This window comes from Mytilus edulis, chromosome 13 (genome assembly GCF_963676685.1).
Source record: "Mytilus edulis chromosome 13, xbMytEdul2.2, whole genome shotgun sequence".
Classification (NCBI taxonomy): domain Eukaryota; kingdom Metazoa; phylum Mollusca; class Bivalvia; order Mytilida; family Mytilidae; genus Mytilus; species Mytilus edulis.
The window spans coordinates 5685881-5706452 of record NC_092356.1 but is presented as its reverse complement, the minus strand read 5'-3'; the positions used below and the strand labels follow the sequence as shown (position 1 = coordinate 5706452).

The 20572-nt window shown below is 30.9% G+C and overlaps 1 protein-coding gene and 1 long non-coding RNA gene across 2 annotated transcripts; both read left to right on the top strand.

Annotated features, from left to right (window-relative positions):
- The first annotated feature begins 7843 nt into the window (after positions 1-7843).
- LOC139501982 (uncharacterized protein MCAP_0864-like) lies at positions 7844-9277 on the top strand. Its single transcript, XM_071291296.1, has one exon. The coding sequence runs from the start codon at positions 7844-7846 to the stop codon at positions 9275-9277; it is 1434 nt and encodes a 477-aa protein (XP_071147397.1).
- A 5600-nt stretch (positions 9278-14877) lies between these two features.
- LOC139501160 (uncharacterized) lies at positions 14878-19601 on the top strand. Its single transcript, XR_011658477.1, has 3 exons — positions 14878-15048; positions 17866-17954; positions 18884-19601. It is a non-coding gene; the product is annotated as an uncharacterized lncRNA (long non-coding RNA).
- The last annotated feature ends 971 nt before the right edge of the window (positions 19602-20572 follow it).

Sequence of the window (20572 nt, the reverse complement as noted above, 5' to 3'; positions counted from 1 at the left end):
TTTAAATATTGTTAAAATAAAAATAAGTTTAATTTTGGACCCTTTGGACCTTAAGGTAGACCAATTTAAACAGGACCAAAAAATTAAGAATCTAAATACACAGTTAGATTTGGCATATCAAAGAACCCCCATAATTCAATTTCTATAAAATCAAAAAAAGTTCAATTTTGGAACCTTTTGGTCCCTAAAATGCCTAATTCCTAAACTCTGGACAAAAATTCCCAAAATAAATCCCAACCATCCTTTTTTATTTGAATTTCATAGATTTCTATTAACTTATCCTAAAGTAATTATGCAAAAACCAAATGGCTTCTGACAACGACTACACGATACCAATATATGATCACAAAAAACTTTTTGCAGTCGTATAAAAACTGCAATATTTCCTTAAAATTACCAATCTAGTGGCAGCAACTCAACAATGGGTTGTTACACTTGTCTGAAAATTTAATGTTAATAGAACTTCACCTATAATCATATAATGAACAACTAACTCTGTGTCAGATTTGCTCTTAATCCTTTTATTTGGGTTTTGAGATAAAAGCCAAAACTACCTTTCCTCCTAAGTTTTTATTTAAAATGTTTAGCCATGATCACAATGTTTTTTGACGAAACAGAAAACAAAACAACAAGAGTGCACACGCTGAAATGTCTCGCCTTCTTTGCTAATCATTGATATTATGTTGATAGTCCTAAATATAAAGCTTTATTACAACTGGCACATACATTTAACATTAACCAAGAAAACTAAACATTGACTAATGAACCCTGAAAAATAGGTCAAGGTTAGATAAGCCATGCCAGGCAGGCATGTGCACCTAATAGTCCTTCCATGCAACAAATATAGCTGATCTATTGCTTATAGTTTAAGAAAACAGAACAAAACACAAAAAACTTAACACTTAGCAATGAACCTTGAAAATGAGATCAAGGTCAAATAAAACCTGGGTGACTGATATATAGATTATAAAATATTTCCATACATCAAATATAGTTAACCTATTGCATATAGTATTAGAAAAAAAGACCAAAACTCAAAATCTTAACTTTGACCACTGAACCATGAAAATGAGGTAAAGTTCAGATGGCACCTGCCAGCTTGACATGTACAACTTTTAATCATTCCATACAACAATTATAGTAGACCTATTGCATACAGTAGGAGAAAAACAGACCAAAACACAAAAACTTAACTATAACGGTCATAACCACTGAACATGCTGAACCATGAAAATGAGGTCAAGGTCAGATGACACCTGCCAGTTGGACATGTACACCTTACAGTCATTGACAGTGATTCCATACACCGCATATACTAGACCTATTGCTTATAGTATCTGAGATTTGGACTTGACCACCAAAACTTAACCTTGTTTAATGATCCATTAAATGAGGTTGAGGTCAAGTGAAAGCTGTCTGACGGGCATTAGGACCTTGCAAGGTACACACATACCAAATATAGTTATCCTATTACTTATAATAAGAGAGAATTTAACATTACAAAAAATCTTAACTTTTTTTCAAGTAGTCACTGAACCATGAATATGAGGTCAAGGACTTTGGACATGTGACTGACGGAAACTTTGTAACATGAGGCATCCATATATACAAAGTATGAAGTATCCTGATCTTCCACCTTCTAAAATATAAAGCTTTTAAGAAGTAAGCTAACGCCGCTGCCGGATCACTATCCCAATGTCCAGCTTTCTGCAACAAAAGTTTAAGTTGCAGCCTCAACAAAAACTGTGTTTTAGATACCCATAGATATAACATGAAGTATCATTCAGCTTAAGTTTGGTAGAAATTGGTTAAGTAGTTTTAGAGGAGAACACAAGACAGACGACGACGAACAACAACAGACACCAAGTGATGGCAAAATCTTACTGTTCCATAACAACAGTGAGGTAAAAATTGCACTGGCTCTATCCAACAAAAGACTTTTACAGTGCAGTGTACTACTTTTGGAACAGAACCACATCAACATTGGCAGATCCAAGGGGGGGGGGTCTGGGGGTTGGAACCACCCCTTTTCTTTTGCCAAGCAATGCATTTGAATGGAAGCATATAGTTGGAACCCCCCTTTACTCTGGGTTTGGACCCCCACCTATTAAAATGGCTGGATCCGCCTCTGATCAACATTATAGAAAAATCTATAAGCTATAACTCAAAATAAAGATAATTTTATTTTTAAAGGGTCTATAATTAAGTTTGACATACTAATATTTTACCTTTTCAAACTATCCCAAATCACTACTTTACCTAAACAAAATTGCAACATATATCCAATTTATTTTCATCCCTTACTTGCTATTTCATCCATAATATTTAAAGAAATAAATTTTGAAGGAGTATGATTTTAATTTGCACGTTATACACTATCCAAACTAGAGACCTAATAGAGTAGATATACTCGACTAATTTTAATTCTAATTTTAATTAATTAATAATTGGCGTGAACTCAGATTTAAGGGAATAGATGACAGTTTACCTACAATGACCTGGTTTCATGGCAATAGCACATACATTAAAGACTAAATGGTCATTCTTATTTTTAAACTTTGGGTGCTCATTTTTTAATGTTTAAAGCTAACAATTTCAACTACCGGTACATATATTATCAAGATTTGATCCGGCATTATTTAAGTATTGCAAAAAATAGCTTTTTAAATGGCTCTATATATAATTGTGTATTTCAGTACATGTATGTTCATGATGTATTTTAATGTACAATGATGTAAATTAGCTGAAAACTCGTTAGCCGTCTCATGTTTTTAATCTCAGTTCTTCAAAAGGCAAATTTATATGACCCTATGTCTGAAAATAGAGATTTATAATTAAGGGGAAAGCCCCCCCCCCCCCCCCACTCTTTTCGTGTGAAAAATTTGTTGATTATCATAATTATATCGAGAATCACTGAAGCATGACTGGAGCAAGGCCCCCCCCCCCCAAAAAAAAAGAAAAGTTCTGGATCTGCCACTGTCATCCTTACACTCAGGTCACTGATGAAGAGTTGTCACGGAAAATGATACCAAATGTTTACATGCATATCTTTCAGTTCGTGTAGGTGTAACAATGTGTACGGCAACCATTTGATTTGTAGGGTGAAAAAGGTGAAGAATCTTGCCATGTAAATTTGTGTAAAAAATAAAAATTACCAATCCTTTAAAAAATCCGTCAGCCCAGTTTCATCCAGTGAAATAAAATATTGTCTGTTTTCGAAGTTATACGGAAGTACTTAGTAGTCCAGATAATTATGACGCATTGCAATGCATTTTTTCTAAGGAGCCGTGTTGACTTATATGGGGGAATGGAACCAATAAATTGGTCGGATCCGATATGATCTTCCCAGTAACGGAGCACCTTTAACTTTGAGTTAATTATTAGTCATGTTAGTGTCGGTGGTCTCACAAGTAAATCAGAGTGAATATTTAATTAGCAGAGAAGAGACAATTATCAGCTGGTGTGTTATTCATTTTCTCGCAGTTATATACGGTAAATTAGACATATCCCAAAACATGTGCTCGGATCTAGTACCAGTAAATGACTTTTAAATAACAATTAATATTTATATTCTGTGGCGGGTCGAAGGATGGGGTTCTGGGGGTTGGAACCCCCCTTTTGTTTTGGCCGATCGATGCATTTGAATGGGGACATTTATTTGGACACCCCCTTTTTAAAAGGCTGGATCTGCCCCTGACTGTGCACCGTTACATTACCATGATTACACACCAAACAAAACATTGCAAAACGCAAACAATATGGGAAAAAATAACATTTTAACCTACACAATATATGAAAAGTTATACACTTTTGAAATCTAAATTATATGAAAACGGTGGGGTAACAGAAACCCAGCGAAAATTTACGACACCCCTTATTTAATGGAGACATGCAGTTGGAACCCCCTTTACCATGTTTACATGCTTTATCGTGGCTGGATCCGCCCCTGATTTTACATGTAAATCAAGTCCCGGGTTTCTGTTGGCATAACGGTAATCACAAAGAGGGGTAAATTAAAGCATGAGGAATTATAAATATACAATTGAACAGGGGTAGAGTGCATGGAGGAATGGGAATTACAATTATCATTTCACGATGATCGAAAAAAGTATCTTGCACATTATTATTTTTAACATCTTGTCTGAAACACTTTGAATAATGAGCAGCACTTCTTGGCGAAAACAATTAATATCAAATAAATGATATCGCGGAAAGGTAACTGTAATTTAATATCAAGACTAAATATTTGTTATATTTTTCAATAAATTTATAAATCTTAATTATTAGGCATGCGTGAGTTCCATTTCATGAGACCTACAAGGACTTCTATAAAATAAATTTAAAATTATAAATACTGTTTTCAATTTTTTCCCGGTATAGATAAAAAAAAAAATATGTATATAATCGTTTTGGAAATAATACGATTTGGTTAAATTATTTCACTTCATAATAGTGCATTATTTAATTTATTTAATTGTTTTCTGTATTCTGTCATATTTGTCATATATATATATATGCCTTGTATTATGCTAAAGCAATGTTGTTGCTAATGCAATAAAGATTGATTCATTCATTCAATAATGATAAATCCTTTAGTTCTTAATTTTTTTAATCAAAATGAATATTTCAATTTAATCTCAAGATAAACTTTTTAAATTGTATATAGTGACATGGTCAGTCACCTGATTAGTTGCATGGCTGATTACCATCTTACAGGTGACCCAGTAATTTTCAATATGACAGTAGTGTGTATACCCTAGGGGTGTGTATAACTTATTTTCTGGGGAACATCCTGTCCACGTGTAATACTTAGTATATATTGCAACAGATGACATTACATAAATTTTCTTTGTAGCATCGGTGTCAATTTCATGTTCAACCACACAGAAAATTTCAAAAAAAAGATATTATGATAAAATCATAAGAAAAAGTTTTAAAAATATTAACAAATAAATGTGGCATTAAGTAAACGGTGATTCGTGTTTTAAAGAGCTTATTTCCAGTGGACAACAACAAATGGAAGTTTTTAAGGACCTTGACTGGCTATACAGCACTTGCACGGTCGGTCCAGTGGACATTCATACTAGATAATTTATAGCAAGGATTTGTATAGTAAGAAGTTACTTTACAAGTCCTTGCTTATAGTACTTCTTTTTATATATACAATTAAAAAAAAATGTTCGATCTGATACACGTACCTATAATGTACAGAATTTTGAACAGCTTCAAATGTATGGCCTTAGTATTGGTAATATACCATATCATATAGTGTCACTTATTGCTTAACGTCAGAGACATATCAGAATTATATGTCTCTATTAACGTGTTACCAAATTAAAATGAAGAAATAGACTCAAAACCGCATTTTTTAAAGATATTTTTTTTTCAACCCCAAAATAGAGAAGGGACTATCGTGCAGATGAGAAGATTAACTTGCTTTTCTATATTAACAAAGATTTTAAATCAAATTCATCAATTTATTTGAACATATAGGAACCAAATAACGAAACAAATAAACCGGAAATTGGCCATACCTTTTAAGTAAGTGGACAAATAAGCAAGGATAATGTTTTTATAATTGTTCAAATATATATAAGAAAAAGTTAGAAACAAATTCAAATTAATTACTTTTTTATCAGTTTAGGTAATTCTTTTTTAGCCTAGCGATGAAGCCATATACATAGCCATTTTAACTAATTGATTTATTAATCTTTGAAGAAAGAAAAAATATATTTTAGATAACTATTTCCTTTATATTCAATGGAACAAGAAGCGAATTTGTCAGCAAACTAGAGTAACTATATTAAGAAATAGCGACGTCGTTACAGGTCTTCTTCTGATCGGCATTAAAACCTTAGTAGAAGGATAGTGGAACGTCCATTGGGCTGTGCTCAGCCACGTACGAATGGGGATCCTTGCAACAACCCTTCGAGTGGACTGTATTAGCCGTGTGTAGAAATACCGCAAAGGACTTCTTAGTACAAAAGGAAGTAAGTTTTTGCACTAAGGACATTAAAACGATGTTATAAGACCCCAAAGAACATGGAGGATATGAGTAAATAAATTTATAAAGTTTGGTGTCATTCAAAAGATGTTAAATAACTTTTTAATCTGCGCGTGCCGAGTCTCGGCACGTGACCAACGGCTTATTGCAAATTCGGAATTTCCCAATCATCATGTTCAATCGACCTTATCCAAAAAACAATTGTCTCTTGATCGTTACTTATTGATTAATTAATGGTGGTTGTTTAACTAACGGTTTAGCGTGGTATAATTTCAAGTTGGTGAAAAAGAGAATACAAGTCATAACTGCCGTCTATGAAAGATAACTTTATTACTGATGTCAAGCAAGGACGTATGTTAGTTATAGGTCGTTATGTCAAGGTCTTTAGTGCACTTTTTTGTTTTTAGTGCACTAAGGAGGTCCTTTACGGTATTTCTGCAGAACCCGGCTGTATTAGTAGCCTGGTATAATGCCAATTTTCTGTGGCAGTCGAAAATATTCCGACCGTATTACGGGCGGTCTCAATTACAAGACCTACCTATCGTATTTATTGTTAATTTTGTTAATTTGTTGTCTTCTGGAACATACATGTACATCATTTTTTTAGTACTGTTTAGGCGCACACGGTTTTAATCAGTATTTAACAATAGGGAATGACCGAGTATCTCCAACATTCGCTTGTCTCTTGAAGGATCAATTTTGAATTTCTGCCATCCGCACCAAACATGTATATTTACGATGTAATTTGTTAAATGTGGTAGTTTGGCTATATACAATCAAAGTAAGCAATATACAACAGGCAGAAGATCTGTATTTGTAAATTGGTATTTTGATATCACCTGATTAGGAAGTGTCTCTGTGAAATTTTCTGAAAACTTATACACACACATAATCTGCCTTTTTTTCGTATGGTTATGAGATCTATAGGAATATAGAGCTATAGGCCTAATCGCATGCAAGTCTTTACAAATTATATATTTTGGTATGCTATAGTTGATTTTTTTGTAGACTACTAGTCATTTGGTAGGATTTTTTTTTTACATGCGGATTGACTTCAGTGTGATATATGATGTATCTTTGTGCTGCATTTAACAATTATTTACAACCATGCTGCATGATAGACATTCATCACTATACCGCATATAAATAAAGCTTTCTTGTTGAAATAAGGAGATGTATTAATCAATGGCGGCCTCCATGTCATACACACGATGTAGCCCCTACGAGTAAGAAGTTAAATAGATGGTCTGAAAATGGTCAGAGAGGACTGAGAGTTGAAAATAAGTCAATTGGTAATACAATACAAAATATACAGGCGTTAAATTGGAGTCAATTTAGTCCAAAGCTACAAACATTGAAATCATGGCAAATAGTACAAAAAAGCGGGGAAACTCGCCCCATAAAGACGGACACATAAACTTTTCAAAGTCGTCCAACCAAGCATCGTTCAAATTGAATAAGGACAGCGTGCTTGTCTGGAGGAGGGCATTATTAACTCGATATTTTATAGACTTGGGGAACGAAACCAAAGCAGATGTAAAGTGGACAGACCACGACGAAAAATCGAGGGTAGTGACAATCAACGACGAGAAACGTACGTTTGAATGGAAAATTCCGCAAAAGGAGCTGTTCAAGTCCGTAGCAAATGTAACAATAAATAAAAAGAAAAAATTTGTTATTACTTTATTTTATACAACAAATACCGCATTAGTACAGGGTCAACTAACAGCTGAATGGGTAAAATTTGAATTCCCAAGAATCAAGAAAGTTGTAGATAATTTAGTGTGTACAAAGGGGGATAAGTCGGTCAATGTTGTTAAAGAAATAAAAAACATTGAAATGGATGATAATTTTTTCCAACGAGAATTTGTAGAGAAAGAAAACAATAAAATAGAGGAAGAAAGTATAGTAAAAGAGGTAAACATCACAAACTCAAATCATATTCAACAATCAAAAATTAACAGTTTGAACAAAACAAATGATGATCTCATACAAGAGCCTGAAGTGGGTAAAACTAGCGCATGTATAAACATAGATGACCAAGATAATACAAGTAATAAAGATGATGGCAAAGATGAAAATTCACTTGAAGGTGTACTGAAGAAAATGGAATTACAGGAAAATGAAATAAAAATACTAAAATCAGCATTCCATAAGTTAGAGAATGAACACATTGTCAGGGATGAAAAAATCAAAAATCTAACAATTATGTGTGAAAAAATCATAACAAAATTTGAAGATATAGACCAAATAAAATCAGAAGTACACAAGATTAACCAATCAGTTGAGAAGCTAGATTTTGTTTCAACAAATGAAAATTACAAGGAAAATAAAGCTCAAAATCTTTTGAATAATTCAAAATTAGCTGAAAATTACAAAGAAATACAAAGAGTTAAGGATCAAGGTAGTGAAATATGCAAGATAGTAGATAGTTTGAATATAAAGACAACACAAATAGAAATGAAAGTGCAAGAGATAAAAGAAGAAATAAATCCTCAATTAAAGGAAATGCATGGGAATTTACATGTAGAAAACAGTGGTCTAAAACAATTGGAAAATTCAACAAAAGAAATGAAGGAAAATATCCTGGAAAAAATAAATAGACATTTTATGGATTTAAGGATAGGTGTTAACACAAATTTCAAGACATTAGAGAGAATACAAGAGGTAAACAAGACCTGTTCTGAAATGAAAGATCTGTTTAAAGCAAGATGTACACAAAGTGTTACACAGTCGGATAACAATACACAAAGTATCATAGAAAAAGAGTCTGGAAATAGTATTGAAAAATCCAAAAACACAAACATACAAAAAGTGGATTTATGGGTCATAGGATCATCAATTGTAAAAGACATTGATGGTAAAAAAATGTACAAGAATAAACAAGTGAAAATCACTACTTTGAGAGATAAAACTGTAGAGGGAGCAACAAAATTTGTGAAATTGGGAACAGTACATGCTAAAAATGTTTTGTTACAAATAGGATCAAATGATTTGGAACAAAAAACACCAGATGATGTACTACAAGAGGTTGAACTACGTGTTCGTGAACTTAAATCTACTCTACCAGAATCTACAGTTGTGATCGGGGAACTTTTACCAAGATATTATCTTGGTGACCGAAACAAAGCTGATGCATGTAATGAAAAAATTGGTCTATACAATATTTTACTTAGAGACTATTGTGTTGATACTGGGTTACACTATGTACAATTTGAAAATATGATTCATTCAGATTTCTATGATGGTATTCATCCAAATTTAAAGGTGTAAAGCTTTATGTCAGATGTGTTAAGGAAATCTTAAACCCACTGTTATCAGTTAGATATGATAAAAATTATCCAAGGTCCTTCAACAATGGCTATTCAGTGAGGTCAAATTATGACCAGAATAGAAGTGGGTACAATAAAAGAGATGCAAATGGATATCAGGGTTACAGACAGGACAAGCATAACTCTTATAATAGATATACAGAGAATACAAACAATGGATACACAGATAGTACAAACAACAGATATACAGATAATACCAATACCAGATATACATATAATACAAATACTAGTCACATGCACATGAACAATGATAGGGACAACATGTACAAAATGTTTGAATACATGTTTAGTGGAATGAGAGATGGACATTATTAAGTAATAAGAAATAAAGATCTTTTGTTGACATTTTTAAATATTTGATTTTTGGTTAAACATGTTAAACTAGGCAAAATAGATAAGCCTAAGAATTTGTAAGAAATTAAGTTTTTTTAATATTTTTCATATTATCATGTAGATATATTAAAAGAAATATGATAGATATTATAATGTGTATACATATGATATACCTGGGAATAGTTAAAAATAAGAAGGTTGGTAAAATTGGATAACAGATCAAACTGACAAAAGAGAAACTCAAAAGTGTTATTTTATATGTTAATTGTTTACCATAAATCATAAGGCAATGAGAAAATTTACCATATTTAATATATATTAAAAAAAGTAATTCATAAACAATCATTTTAAAGTTGGAATTCAACATGTTTAATCAATATATTTGGATGTAAGTGTAAAGAAATAATTTTAAAACAGAAAATAGAAAAGAAAAAAAACAAACATTTTTTACTTGCTTATTCAAAAATTTTGAGTTATCTTTCTTTGTCCTCAGATATTGTTTAAATGATGACATATTGTTTATTGCTTGATATTTCTTATATATACAAATGTATGGTAAATGTTTTGAAATATGAATATATCATATATATGACAAAGAGAGTTTTATATTTTAAAGATAAACCAAAAGTCATTAATTGGCAGTAGAAAAACTCAAATGAAAACTATAACAATGAAACTTATAATGATTTATTTTCAGACCATTTATTTAATTATTTTACAAAAACATTTAGTTTAGGAAGGAATTTGATCATGGGAACTCATGAGAATAAACGCTATTTAACTATTTCTGCTTGGAATGTGCGTGGCTTTGGGGACAAAATTCAAGATGATTTTTTTATAGATAAAATTCAAAGTGACATAAATATATTACTTGAAACCTGGAAAGGGGAGTGTAAAGATTATAACATATCAAATTATAATACTTTCTCAAAAATACGCAAAAAGAAAAAAAAAGCACGTCGACATAGTGGAGGAATTATTGTCTATTACAAAAAAGAAATAGCAAAAGGTATAACCAATATTAATGGTACAAAATCTTGAAAAGGAATTCTTTGGTTTCAAAGAAGACTTATATTTATGTGCATTATACATTCCACCTATAAATTCAAACTATTTTGAAAATGATTATAGCTTTTTAGAAAATGAGATCAGTACTTTTGCAAGACAAGGAAAAATACTTTTAATGGGGGACATGAATGCAAGGACTGGTAAATGTCCTGATTTTATTACAGGAGATTCTTGTCAAATAAATAATTTTGATGCTAAAAATCTAATACCAAATTATTATGAAGTTGACACTGAAATTTCTAGAAACAATCAAGATAATGTAACAAATGTACAAGGTAAATCCTTATTAGAACTATGTATTGCCTCAAGGTTACGCATATTAAATGGCAGATTTATAGGGGACAGCCTAGGCTACTATACTTATATGTCAATAAATGGTTACAGTGCTGTAGATTATGCATTAATAAGTGAAAGTCTCCTGTCCTCAGTGAAATACTTTAAAACTGATGATTTTACTTACTTGTCAGTTCATGTACAGATTCAGTTAACATTAAATTGTAATATAAAACAAACTTTTGACCTTAAAAGTCATATAGAAAAAAAATGGAAATATTTTAAAAGATATAAATGGACTGAAAATTCACATAACTTGCTACTTAAAGCTCTTATGTCAGAGCGTATAAAAAATGATATAATGAAGTTTGAATTAAATGAGTATCAGGAAAATCAAAAAGGGGTTGATGGTGCAACTGAAAATTTAACTAACATTTTTGAAAATATCTCTGATATTACTTGTAAAATTACAAAAAGAATTAAAAGTAAGAGAACAAAATATAGACAGGCATGGTCAGACAATTGTGTATATGAGACAAAAAAAGAAATAAACAGGATTGGAAATAAACTTAAAAAATGTCCAAATAATCAACTTAAACAGAAATTTTTTGAATTGTTAAAAAGTTTTAAAAAAATGGTAAAATTTAAAAAAGCACAATACAGAGAGAAAATATTTAACTCATTAACAGATAGTTTTGATAAGAAACCTAAAGATTATTGGGAAATACTTAAAGGAATGAAAAACAAAAAAAATACTGGTAATGAAGTGCCAGAAATTTTAAAAGATGAAGAAATAATTACGAAGCATATTCAGGACCAAGGAAAACCCACATTTGTAAATATAAAATGGAAAGGGGAAATAGAAAAACAACTTGTTAATATTGAAAAAAACATAATATCTAATAGAGAAACAGATGCTCCAATTAAATACTCTGAAATAAAAAATGTTATATAGTAAGCTAAAAAAAGAAAAAGTGCCTGGGCCAGATACCATTATAAATGAAATAGTAAAATTTAGTAAAAATGTGTCTATCAAAAGTATTGTTAAACTGTTTAACCTTATTTTGAAAATGGAAATACTCATACTTAATTTTATTGCATAAATCAGGAGTAAAAATTTATCCTAATAATTACAGGGGAATATCTCTGATAAGTTGCTTACCAAAATTGTTTAATGCTGTATTAAATGAAAGATTGATTAAACTGACGGAAAATACTATAAGTAATACTCAATTTGGCTTTAGAAAAAATCACAGAACCTCTGATAGTATATTTGTGCTTAAGTCTTTAATAAACAAATACTTACGCAAAAATAAAAATAAAATATATGCCTGCTTTGTAGATTTAAAAAAGGCTTTTGATTCTGTCTGGAGAAAAGCTTTACTTTATAAACTGTATAAGGCAGGAGCAGGGAAAAAAATATTTAATATTATTAAAGGACAGTATGAGGAAACAAAATCTGCCTTCAAGCATCAAGAGTGGCATTCAGAATATTTTGAAATCACACAAGGGGTTAAACAAGGGGATTCATTGAGTCCTACTTTATTTAATTTATTTATTAATGATTTAGATGCAGAGTTTTCAAATGAAAATAGCTGTCCATTAGAACTAATTGATACTAAAGTAGGATCTTTACAATTTGCTGATGACCTTTTAATATTATCTGAAAGTAAAGAAGGCCTACAAAATAGTCTGAACAACTTAGAAAAGTATTGTGAAAAATGGCAATTAACTTTAAATATTAATAAAACTAAAACAATGATTCTGCAGCAAAATAATAAAAAAGTGGAAACATCTTTATCAAAATATAAAAATGAAAGTTTGTCAAATGTCTCTGAGTATTCATTTCTTGGAATTCTTGTGAAATCAAATGGAAACTTATTGCATAGCTCTGAAGAGCTTGTAAATAAAGCAAGGAAAGTGATGTTTGCCATTAAAACTTATACTGGTTCCTTAAATAATCTGCCAGTTAAAGTAGCTTGCAGTCTTTTTGATTCTATAGTTAAACCAATAGCCACTTATAATTCAGAAATAACTTATATGGATACTTATGTTACAAAATTTAGAGCAGAAAAACGTGCAAATATTTCCAAAACAAATATAGACCCCCTTAATTTTACTGATAAATCAAGTTTAGAAAAATTACATTTGTCTTTCTGTAAATATATCCTCGGAACAAGAAAATCTTCATCAAACATAGCTGTGAGAACAGAGCTAGGGAGATACCCACTAGAGTTGCATATAAAAACTCAAGTATACTTTACTTATCAAGATTACTAAATTCTGAAATTAATCCATTATTATACGAATCCTTTTTACTTTCTAAAAGTTTAGATAATTCAGGTTGCTATACCTGGTTTACATATGTTAAAAATATTTTGAAAGAGGTAAATATGGAAGCATCCATTCTTGAGGAAAACAAAAGAAAAAATTACTCAAAGTTGTTAAAAAAAACCTTAAAACATCAATTCTTAAATTTCTACACAAATATATTTGAACAAAAATTTGAAAAAATAGATAAAAAAAGTAAATTGTATGTATATAAAAGTTTAAAGCAAAATTTAGAAATGGAAAACTACTTAAACTGTAAATCTTTTGAAAAGAGAAGGAACATAACAAAAATGAGAATTAGCGATCATAATTTAATGATAGAAAAAGGAAGACATTTAAAAATACCTAGAGAAAAAAGACTATGCACATCCTGTAATACAATGGAGGATGAAGCCCATTTTATTTTATACTGCAAAAAAATTGCTAAACTAAGAGATAACTTTATAGGAAATGTAATTAAACATATGCCAGATTTTATGTCCTGGCAAGAAAATGAAAAAATTAAATATCTTCTTTGTCCATCAACCTCAAAAGAAGTAAAAAGCTTAGGGTCCTATTTTAAACAGGCATTAGAACTGAGGACAGGGGACTCTTGATTTATTTATAAAATATATTTATATATCATATAGATAGATTGTTTTACTTTTTTGCTTTTTTTGTTTTCATGGTTTTGTTTCTTAAATGTATTGTGTGTATGTTTATATTATTTGTCACAAACTTATTGTTCAGAGTTTATATGACAATAAATATTTGAACTTTGAACTTTGAATTAAAATAATTAAATGATTCGTAATGAGACGTACAACTATCGATCAGAATTTAAAATACCTGATATAAGAATTGTGACTTTCTTACTTTCTTCATTCAGAGTGATCGTAAATTAATCAGATAAGCTGGAGGAAGGGTGGGGCTTTATATTAAAAGAAAACGGAAAAGAGCACTAGCTTTTTGTGATAAATATATATAATACATTCACAGTAGCAGACATAGATCATACGAGAAAATAAGCTCTTCAAAGCTCTGTCAGATCCATGCACTTTTAACTGTTTCTTGACGCGTGCAACAAAAAAAAAAATGCAGTACCGGGTTACAGGTACTCATTGACAAATTATCATCTTTCGATTAAATAATCTTTTAAAAATCTATAGAAGAAGAATAAGAAGAAGATGTGTATATTATATGTCTCTGTTTAAAGTTATAAAATCTAAATGTTAAGTGATCTAAAATGTTCATTACCAATGAGTATTTTCGATTTTTCTGTGAAATGAGTCTAAGGTCGTCTAAAAGTATATTATACATGTGTATTTGGCTACTGACTGCATAGTAAACTATTTATGTACCTATAAGGGGGGTATGAGCGGGACGCGGGATTGTCGAGGCGGATAAGCGTGACACATGAAAGTCAAATTATTGTGCCGTGAAAACGGGAAAGGAAGTTTAGCGGGACGCGGGAAATTACAAAAATATCAAAATTTCAGAATTGCTTACTTTCATAGTGTTTAAAAAAAAAGTAACTAAGCGGGATCCGTCAACAAAACCCCCAATGAGACCCCCATAAGTTGTGGCTTATTTTGGTCTTTTAAGTTAGTTTCTCTCCCCTACATTACTTGATCGTTTTTGTAAAACAACAACACTCGAGGTCTGACAGTATTTTACCAAGAAATGGACAAAATATTCAGAAAGAAGGCTTAGAAAATTTAAATATTGGTATGCACACATGCTAACCTGTCAGCACAGACAATTATATTTTTGTTAACGCGCCAAACTCGTTTCTTCCACAGTGCGACAATCTTTAGCCAAAAAATTATGTTGATGGTGGTGAAAACCTACTGTAGTCCAAATAATTATGACGTCTTGCAAGGCTATTTTATTATTGGAAATTGGGAATGTGTCAAAGAGATAACAACCTGTCCAAAGAGCAGATAACAGCCAAAGGTCACCAATGGGTCTTCAATGCAACCAGAAAATCCCACAACCTGAGACTGGGGTGGATACAGCCATTTAAAGAAGGGGTTCCTAACCCAGGACAAATGGGGGGGGGGGGGGGGGTTCGAACTATATTCTCCATTCAAATGCATTGATTGTCAAAAATAAAAGGGGGTTCCAACCTTCGAACCCCCTGGATCTGTGTCTGTGAGCTAGCTTTAGCTTGCCATTGAAAGCTTGCCATTAAAACAAAAATGTATACTAGTTGAGTGATAATGATAATGGACCTCATACTCCTCAATATAAAGTAAGAAACTAAAATAAAAATCATACAGAGGTCACAATGGCCATAACTTCTGGCTCCTGACATGTAGAAAAGTGCAAAATGCAGTGCCTCTTCTGTAAATTCCTGAAATTACAATTATATAAATCATCTCACATCTTTGTGCATTTCTTAAAATTGGTCATATTAATAAATGCGTGCAATATCTTCAGAAAATTTTCATATATAGGCTTTTAGAAGTCAAATCTTGTGCATGATTTATACTCACACAATTAACACATGTGGTTCTCAAGACTAAGGGACGACATCAAAAGATCGATGTAGGATAAAAAAAACTTAAATCGAATAGTTTGGGGGTGGGGGTCAACATTGCTGCAAGTTTTGTTAATCTAAAATCGATTTTACATATATCCATATAGGTAAATCAATTTTTCCCAAATTAAGTTAAGAAGGGGGGTAGGGGGGTCAGCGAAAAAACTATGTGAATTAAGTTTTGTATCCTACATTGAACTTTTGATGTCGTCCCTAAGAGCTGTCTATGCTATTTATGACAACATTTTAATCAAGTATTTACAAAATATGTCTAGTACTCTATGATTTTTAGGTTTTTAAGCATAAATATAGTGGGTCAGGATCTGCCAACTCTCACTGACTGACTGAGCACATGAATTTAACACTACTTTTTTGGTGATGTTGGTTTTGCTAAGTGTTTTGTTTTGTTTTTCTTTTCTGCATCTTGTGTTTTGTCTTGGCATTGTCAGTTTCTCTTTGTTTTTTTTTTGTTATGTTAAATAACAAGAGAGAAAAGACAAAAAAAAATATGTGAAAAAATTGGCTTAGTTCTGTAGATATTAAAGTCATAAGAAACCTCAAATAAAAAAAAATAATGCATATGTTTTTTATAACTCAATGGATAGTTTTCATTATAAAACTTATGTACAACTTTTTTCTGAAGAAAATTCTTTAATTTATTCATATTTGGAAGAAGTTTACTTTATTTTAATTGCTTCCTTCCATATTTTCCATATGCATAGTGACCTCAGTGTGACCCATCTCGTAAAAATCCGGTGATCGCAATACGCATGGATGTCCTTAAAATAAACTATTATCTGAATTAACATGTTAAACACGTGCTCAATTTGCATGCTTTTTTGTTGATTGTTGACAAACAGGTGACAATCATTAAACTTCGGCTTCAAAACAAGAACATTAATTACCTGCCATATTTTCCCAACAACACTGCAGACCGATTGAAAAAAAAAAATTACTATAAAACGAAATTTATGCGAAAAAAATGGAAAATTCTTGAATAGAAGACTAAGTTTATGATGTTTGTATGCATTGGTTCAAGAATTGGAGGAAGATTATTTTTCATTGGTTACTCGTTTCTAATGACTTTAAAGACAGAGAAAACAAATAGCTAAATAAGAAAAAGAAAATTCCTTTTCTACAGTCAAATGGTCAATTGTCTGACAATCTAGAAGATAGCCTGATTTGCTTTAATTCTCCTGAATTCTAGCAGGTACTTTATTCCAACTTTTTTAATTCAAACAAACCATGTCTTAGATAATCTTGGAATTAGAATACATTAATCATAAAATTTTCATAATACTTGAATTTTGGTAGTGTCTCTTTTTCTATTCTAGAGTTATATTCTTTAAAAATGGCAAAATAATAAATTTTTCGTTTTCTGTCCTCTAACTTAGGTTTACCTAAACCAAATTTTATTAAACTTTAAAACAATACTTTTTACCACAAAATCAGATTAATTTCAAATTTTGGTAGTAAATCTTTTACCGTTCTTCAGCTATGTTCCTTTAAAACTTTGAATAATTAATACAATGTAATATGCAAGCTGGAGTATCATCCCCTATTTATCATGTATATTTTTGTATAAGATGCAGAGTTAAGGAACTTTAGTTGTTGGAAAGTTATTAAAAATCTGTCCATTTTCAAACTTTGAAAGGTTTTAGAAATTTATTTGTTAAAAAATCACAGCCTTAAAATTGTAATCAAGATATCTCTAAATGGAGCCAAATTATCTTCATGTTTTATGTCAATGAATACCACTGTGTGTGCATGTCCTTTTTTTAAGGGGGGAGTGGTCTACTTTGCGCAGTGCTCATAGTTTTTCTAGTTGATTTTTAACATTCATTTAAAGCATAAAGACCAGCTAAAAGGGCAACAAGCTTATCAAGCACTCATGTTACAGATTTTTATTAAACACACATTAATATACTTCATGTACATTAAACAGCAAAAAAATATTGATGCAAGATGTCATTCAATAATAACTGTTACTCTTTTATGTATAGGACAAGAACTATAGAAGATACAGAGAAATTATTAAACAGCAGAAATGATAGACAATTTAAAATTTGCAGAAGCCAACTAAACGTAAATGGTAAGGGCGCCACTTTTGTTTTTAAAAAAGTTATTGAACTTGAAAGATGATTTTCATGATTACTATAAAAATTAAAAGATGTGGTATATTAGATATGAAAACTATTGATCATGGCTTTAAGAAAGCAATAGTAGGCCTGTGACGATCTTCAATAATGAGAAAATCCATACCCTATAGTCAAAGTAGGCAGCTATAAAAGACCCTCAGATGAAAATTGAAACAATCCAAACTGTAAAACTAATTGCCTAGTTTATAACAAAATAAATTACAAAATATAAATATGACCAGTATGAAACAACAACAACATCCACTAAATTTAAGTGTCTGAGTAAACTGACAAACACTACAGGCTCCGAAACTTTGGACAGGCACAATTGGAATATATGGCAAGATTATATAAAAATAAGATGTGGCATGATTGCCAATAAGACAACTCTCCACCAGACAACTAATGATGTAAATTTCCTGCAAACACAGACTGGACTACTGTAAACCAACTAATTTTTCGTGAATACTTTATTTTTGTGTTTTATACTTTCTAGTCTACATCGAAGCTATTTATTTTTCACAATTTTTAAGTTTACTTAATGTATTTTAATAAGGGAAGATACATATGAAAAACATTCGCGGCGAGTTATATGCGCGTTATATTTCTAAATGCGAAAATAAATTGCTTGTGAAAATAAATCGCTCGCGAAAATAAGTTGGTTTACAGTTAGCAAGAAATTTATACATTTCCCTAAATTGAAATGACACAAAGTGTTAAGTACTCACAGTAACTGACAGCTTAAGTTAGAAATCCATAAAAACTAATGCAAGAAAAGAAAGGAAATATATTTAAAATGTTAATAAACATGACAAAATAAACTTTTATTGCTGTTTCTCTCTCCATTTATAACATTTTATTTGTTTATTTTGTGTATTTATAGGTTATCAGACATCTTTGTTTTCATGACCAATAGGTCTTTACTGAAGAGGAAGTTGAACTGGAATGTGTGGTTTCCTGCAAAAAAAGAAATAGGAAATTTCATCATAATCACATGATAATGGCCTTCAACAAAATGGAGTTCTATCATAGATAAACAAAAACACTATTGTATAAAAGCAACAACATATTATATATATTAGTCGAAAGAAAGGAGAAATGCAGAAAAAGTACTATTTTGTTGTTGAAAAAAGGAACACCAGCTTTATCCACTCATTTACATTGCTCCCTCATATCAAATATACAGAAGATCATTGAAGAACAATTTGCAAAAATGTTTCTCTTAGAATTGAAGGAAAATATTAGTGAATGGAATTATGTATTCACTGAATTCTTACGAGTGGATTGAATAACTACACAAGCTGAAACAGAAGAAAATTTTAATTTAAAATAACAGGAAAAGTGTTTATTTTATTATTTAATCTGCAAATATAAACAAATTCTTTAGAACACTACAAATGGTATGACATTCAAATTGGTTGCTTATTAATGTATTGTGTTGAAACAATTACAAAGAAAACAGAATCCTTTGGTACAATTTTTTTTTTATAAATCAAAGTTAAAGTTATATAAAAAGTATGAACAATACCTAGACCTAAACAGTCAGACTGTATTAATTTTCAATGTCATTCAAATGTTGAGTCAAACATTTATTAAAGTTTTAAATATTATTTGTATCAATCATGTCAATTATTCAGTCTTGTAAAAATCATATTCATACTGTTTGTATGCATGGTATAGTGAAGAAATGTTTAACAATTTAAAAATAAGGGAAAACTTTTCCTTGCGGGAAATTTGATGTTCAGAAATTTCCTTTGAGGAAATTTGAAGAAGAATGATTTCCTTAGAGGAAATTTGTTGTCTTGAATTTTCCCTTAAGGAAAAGTGTTTGTCAACAATTTCCTTACAGGAAAAAGTATTTCCTCCAAGGAAAATTTGAAGCTACAAATTTCCTCACAGGAAAAAGTATTTCCTCAAAGGAAAATTTAAAGCCGCAAATTTCCTCTAAGGAAATAGAATTTCCTCAAAGGAAAATTTGATGCCGCAAATTTCCTCAAAGGAAAAAGAATTTCCTCAAAGGAAAAATAATTTCCTCTAAGGAAAAAGAATTTCCTCTAAGGAAATAGAATTTCCTCAAAGGAAATATTTATGCAGCAAATTCCCTTGTGGAAAAAACAATTTCCCTTGAGGAAAAATCTTTTTCCTTTAGGGAAATTTGATTTCCCTTGAGGAAAACTACTTTTCCTCTGAGGAAATTGTTGAAAAAAGGGGCATAACTTTTTCAACAGTGGTGCTAGAGCCAAACATTTTTAGGACAAATATCAGGGAACCAATACCAACCAAGTTATCAACTTCATTTTGACTTAACTTCAAAAATTAAGGTGACAACTTTTGCACTCAGCGGGATTGCAAACTTGTCCCGGAGACTGTTCGTACGTAAAAACAAATCATGTTATATAACAACCAATTATGTCAGTCAGCTGTAAATTAGTAGGTCCCGTATGTACGAGTAAGAGAGAGATTATCCCTTTACATGTATTCATTCAGCCATTAAAAAAGGTACAAGTAAATCGTATTCACAATATTGATATACAGTTTATTGATAGTGATTTAACCAAGGCAATACTCAAAA

Coding starts and splice junctions, on each gene's coding strand:
- LOC139501982 (XM_071291296.1), top strand. CDS start 7,844: ATGGATGATAATTTTTTCCAACGAGAATTTGTAGAGAAAGAAAACAAT.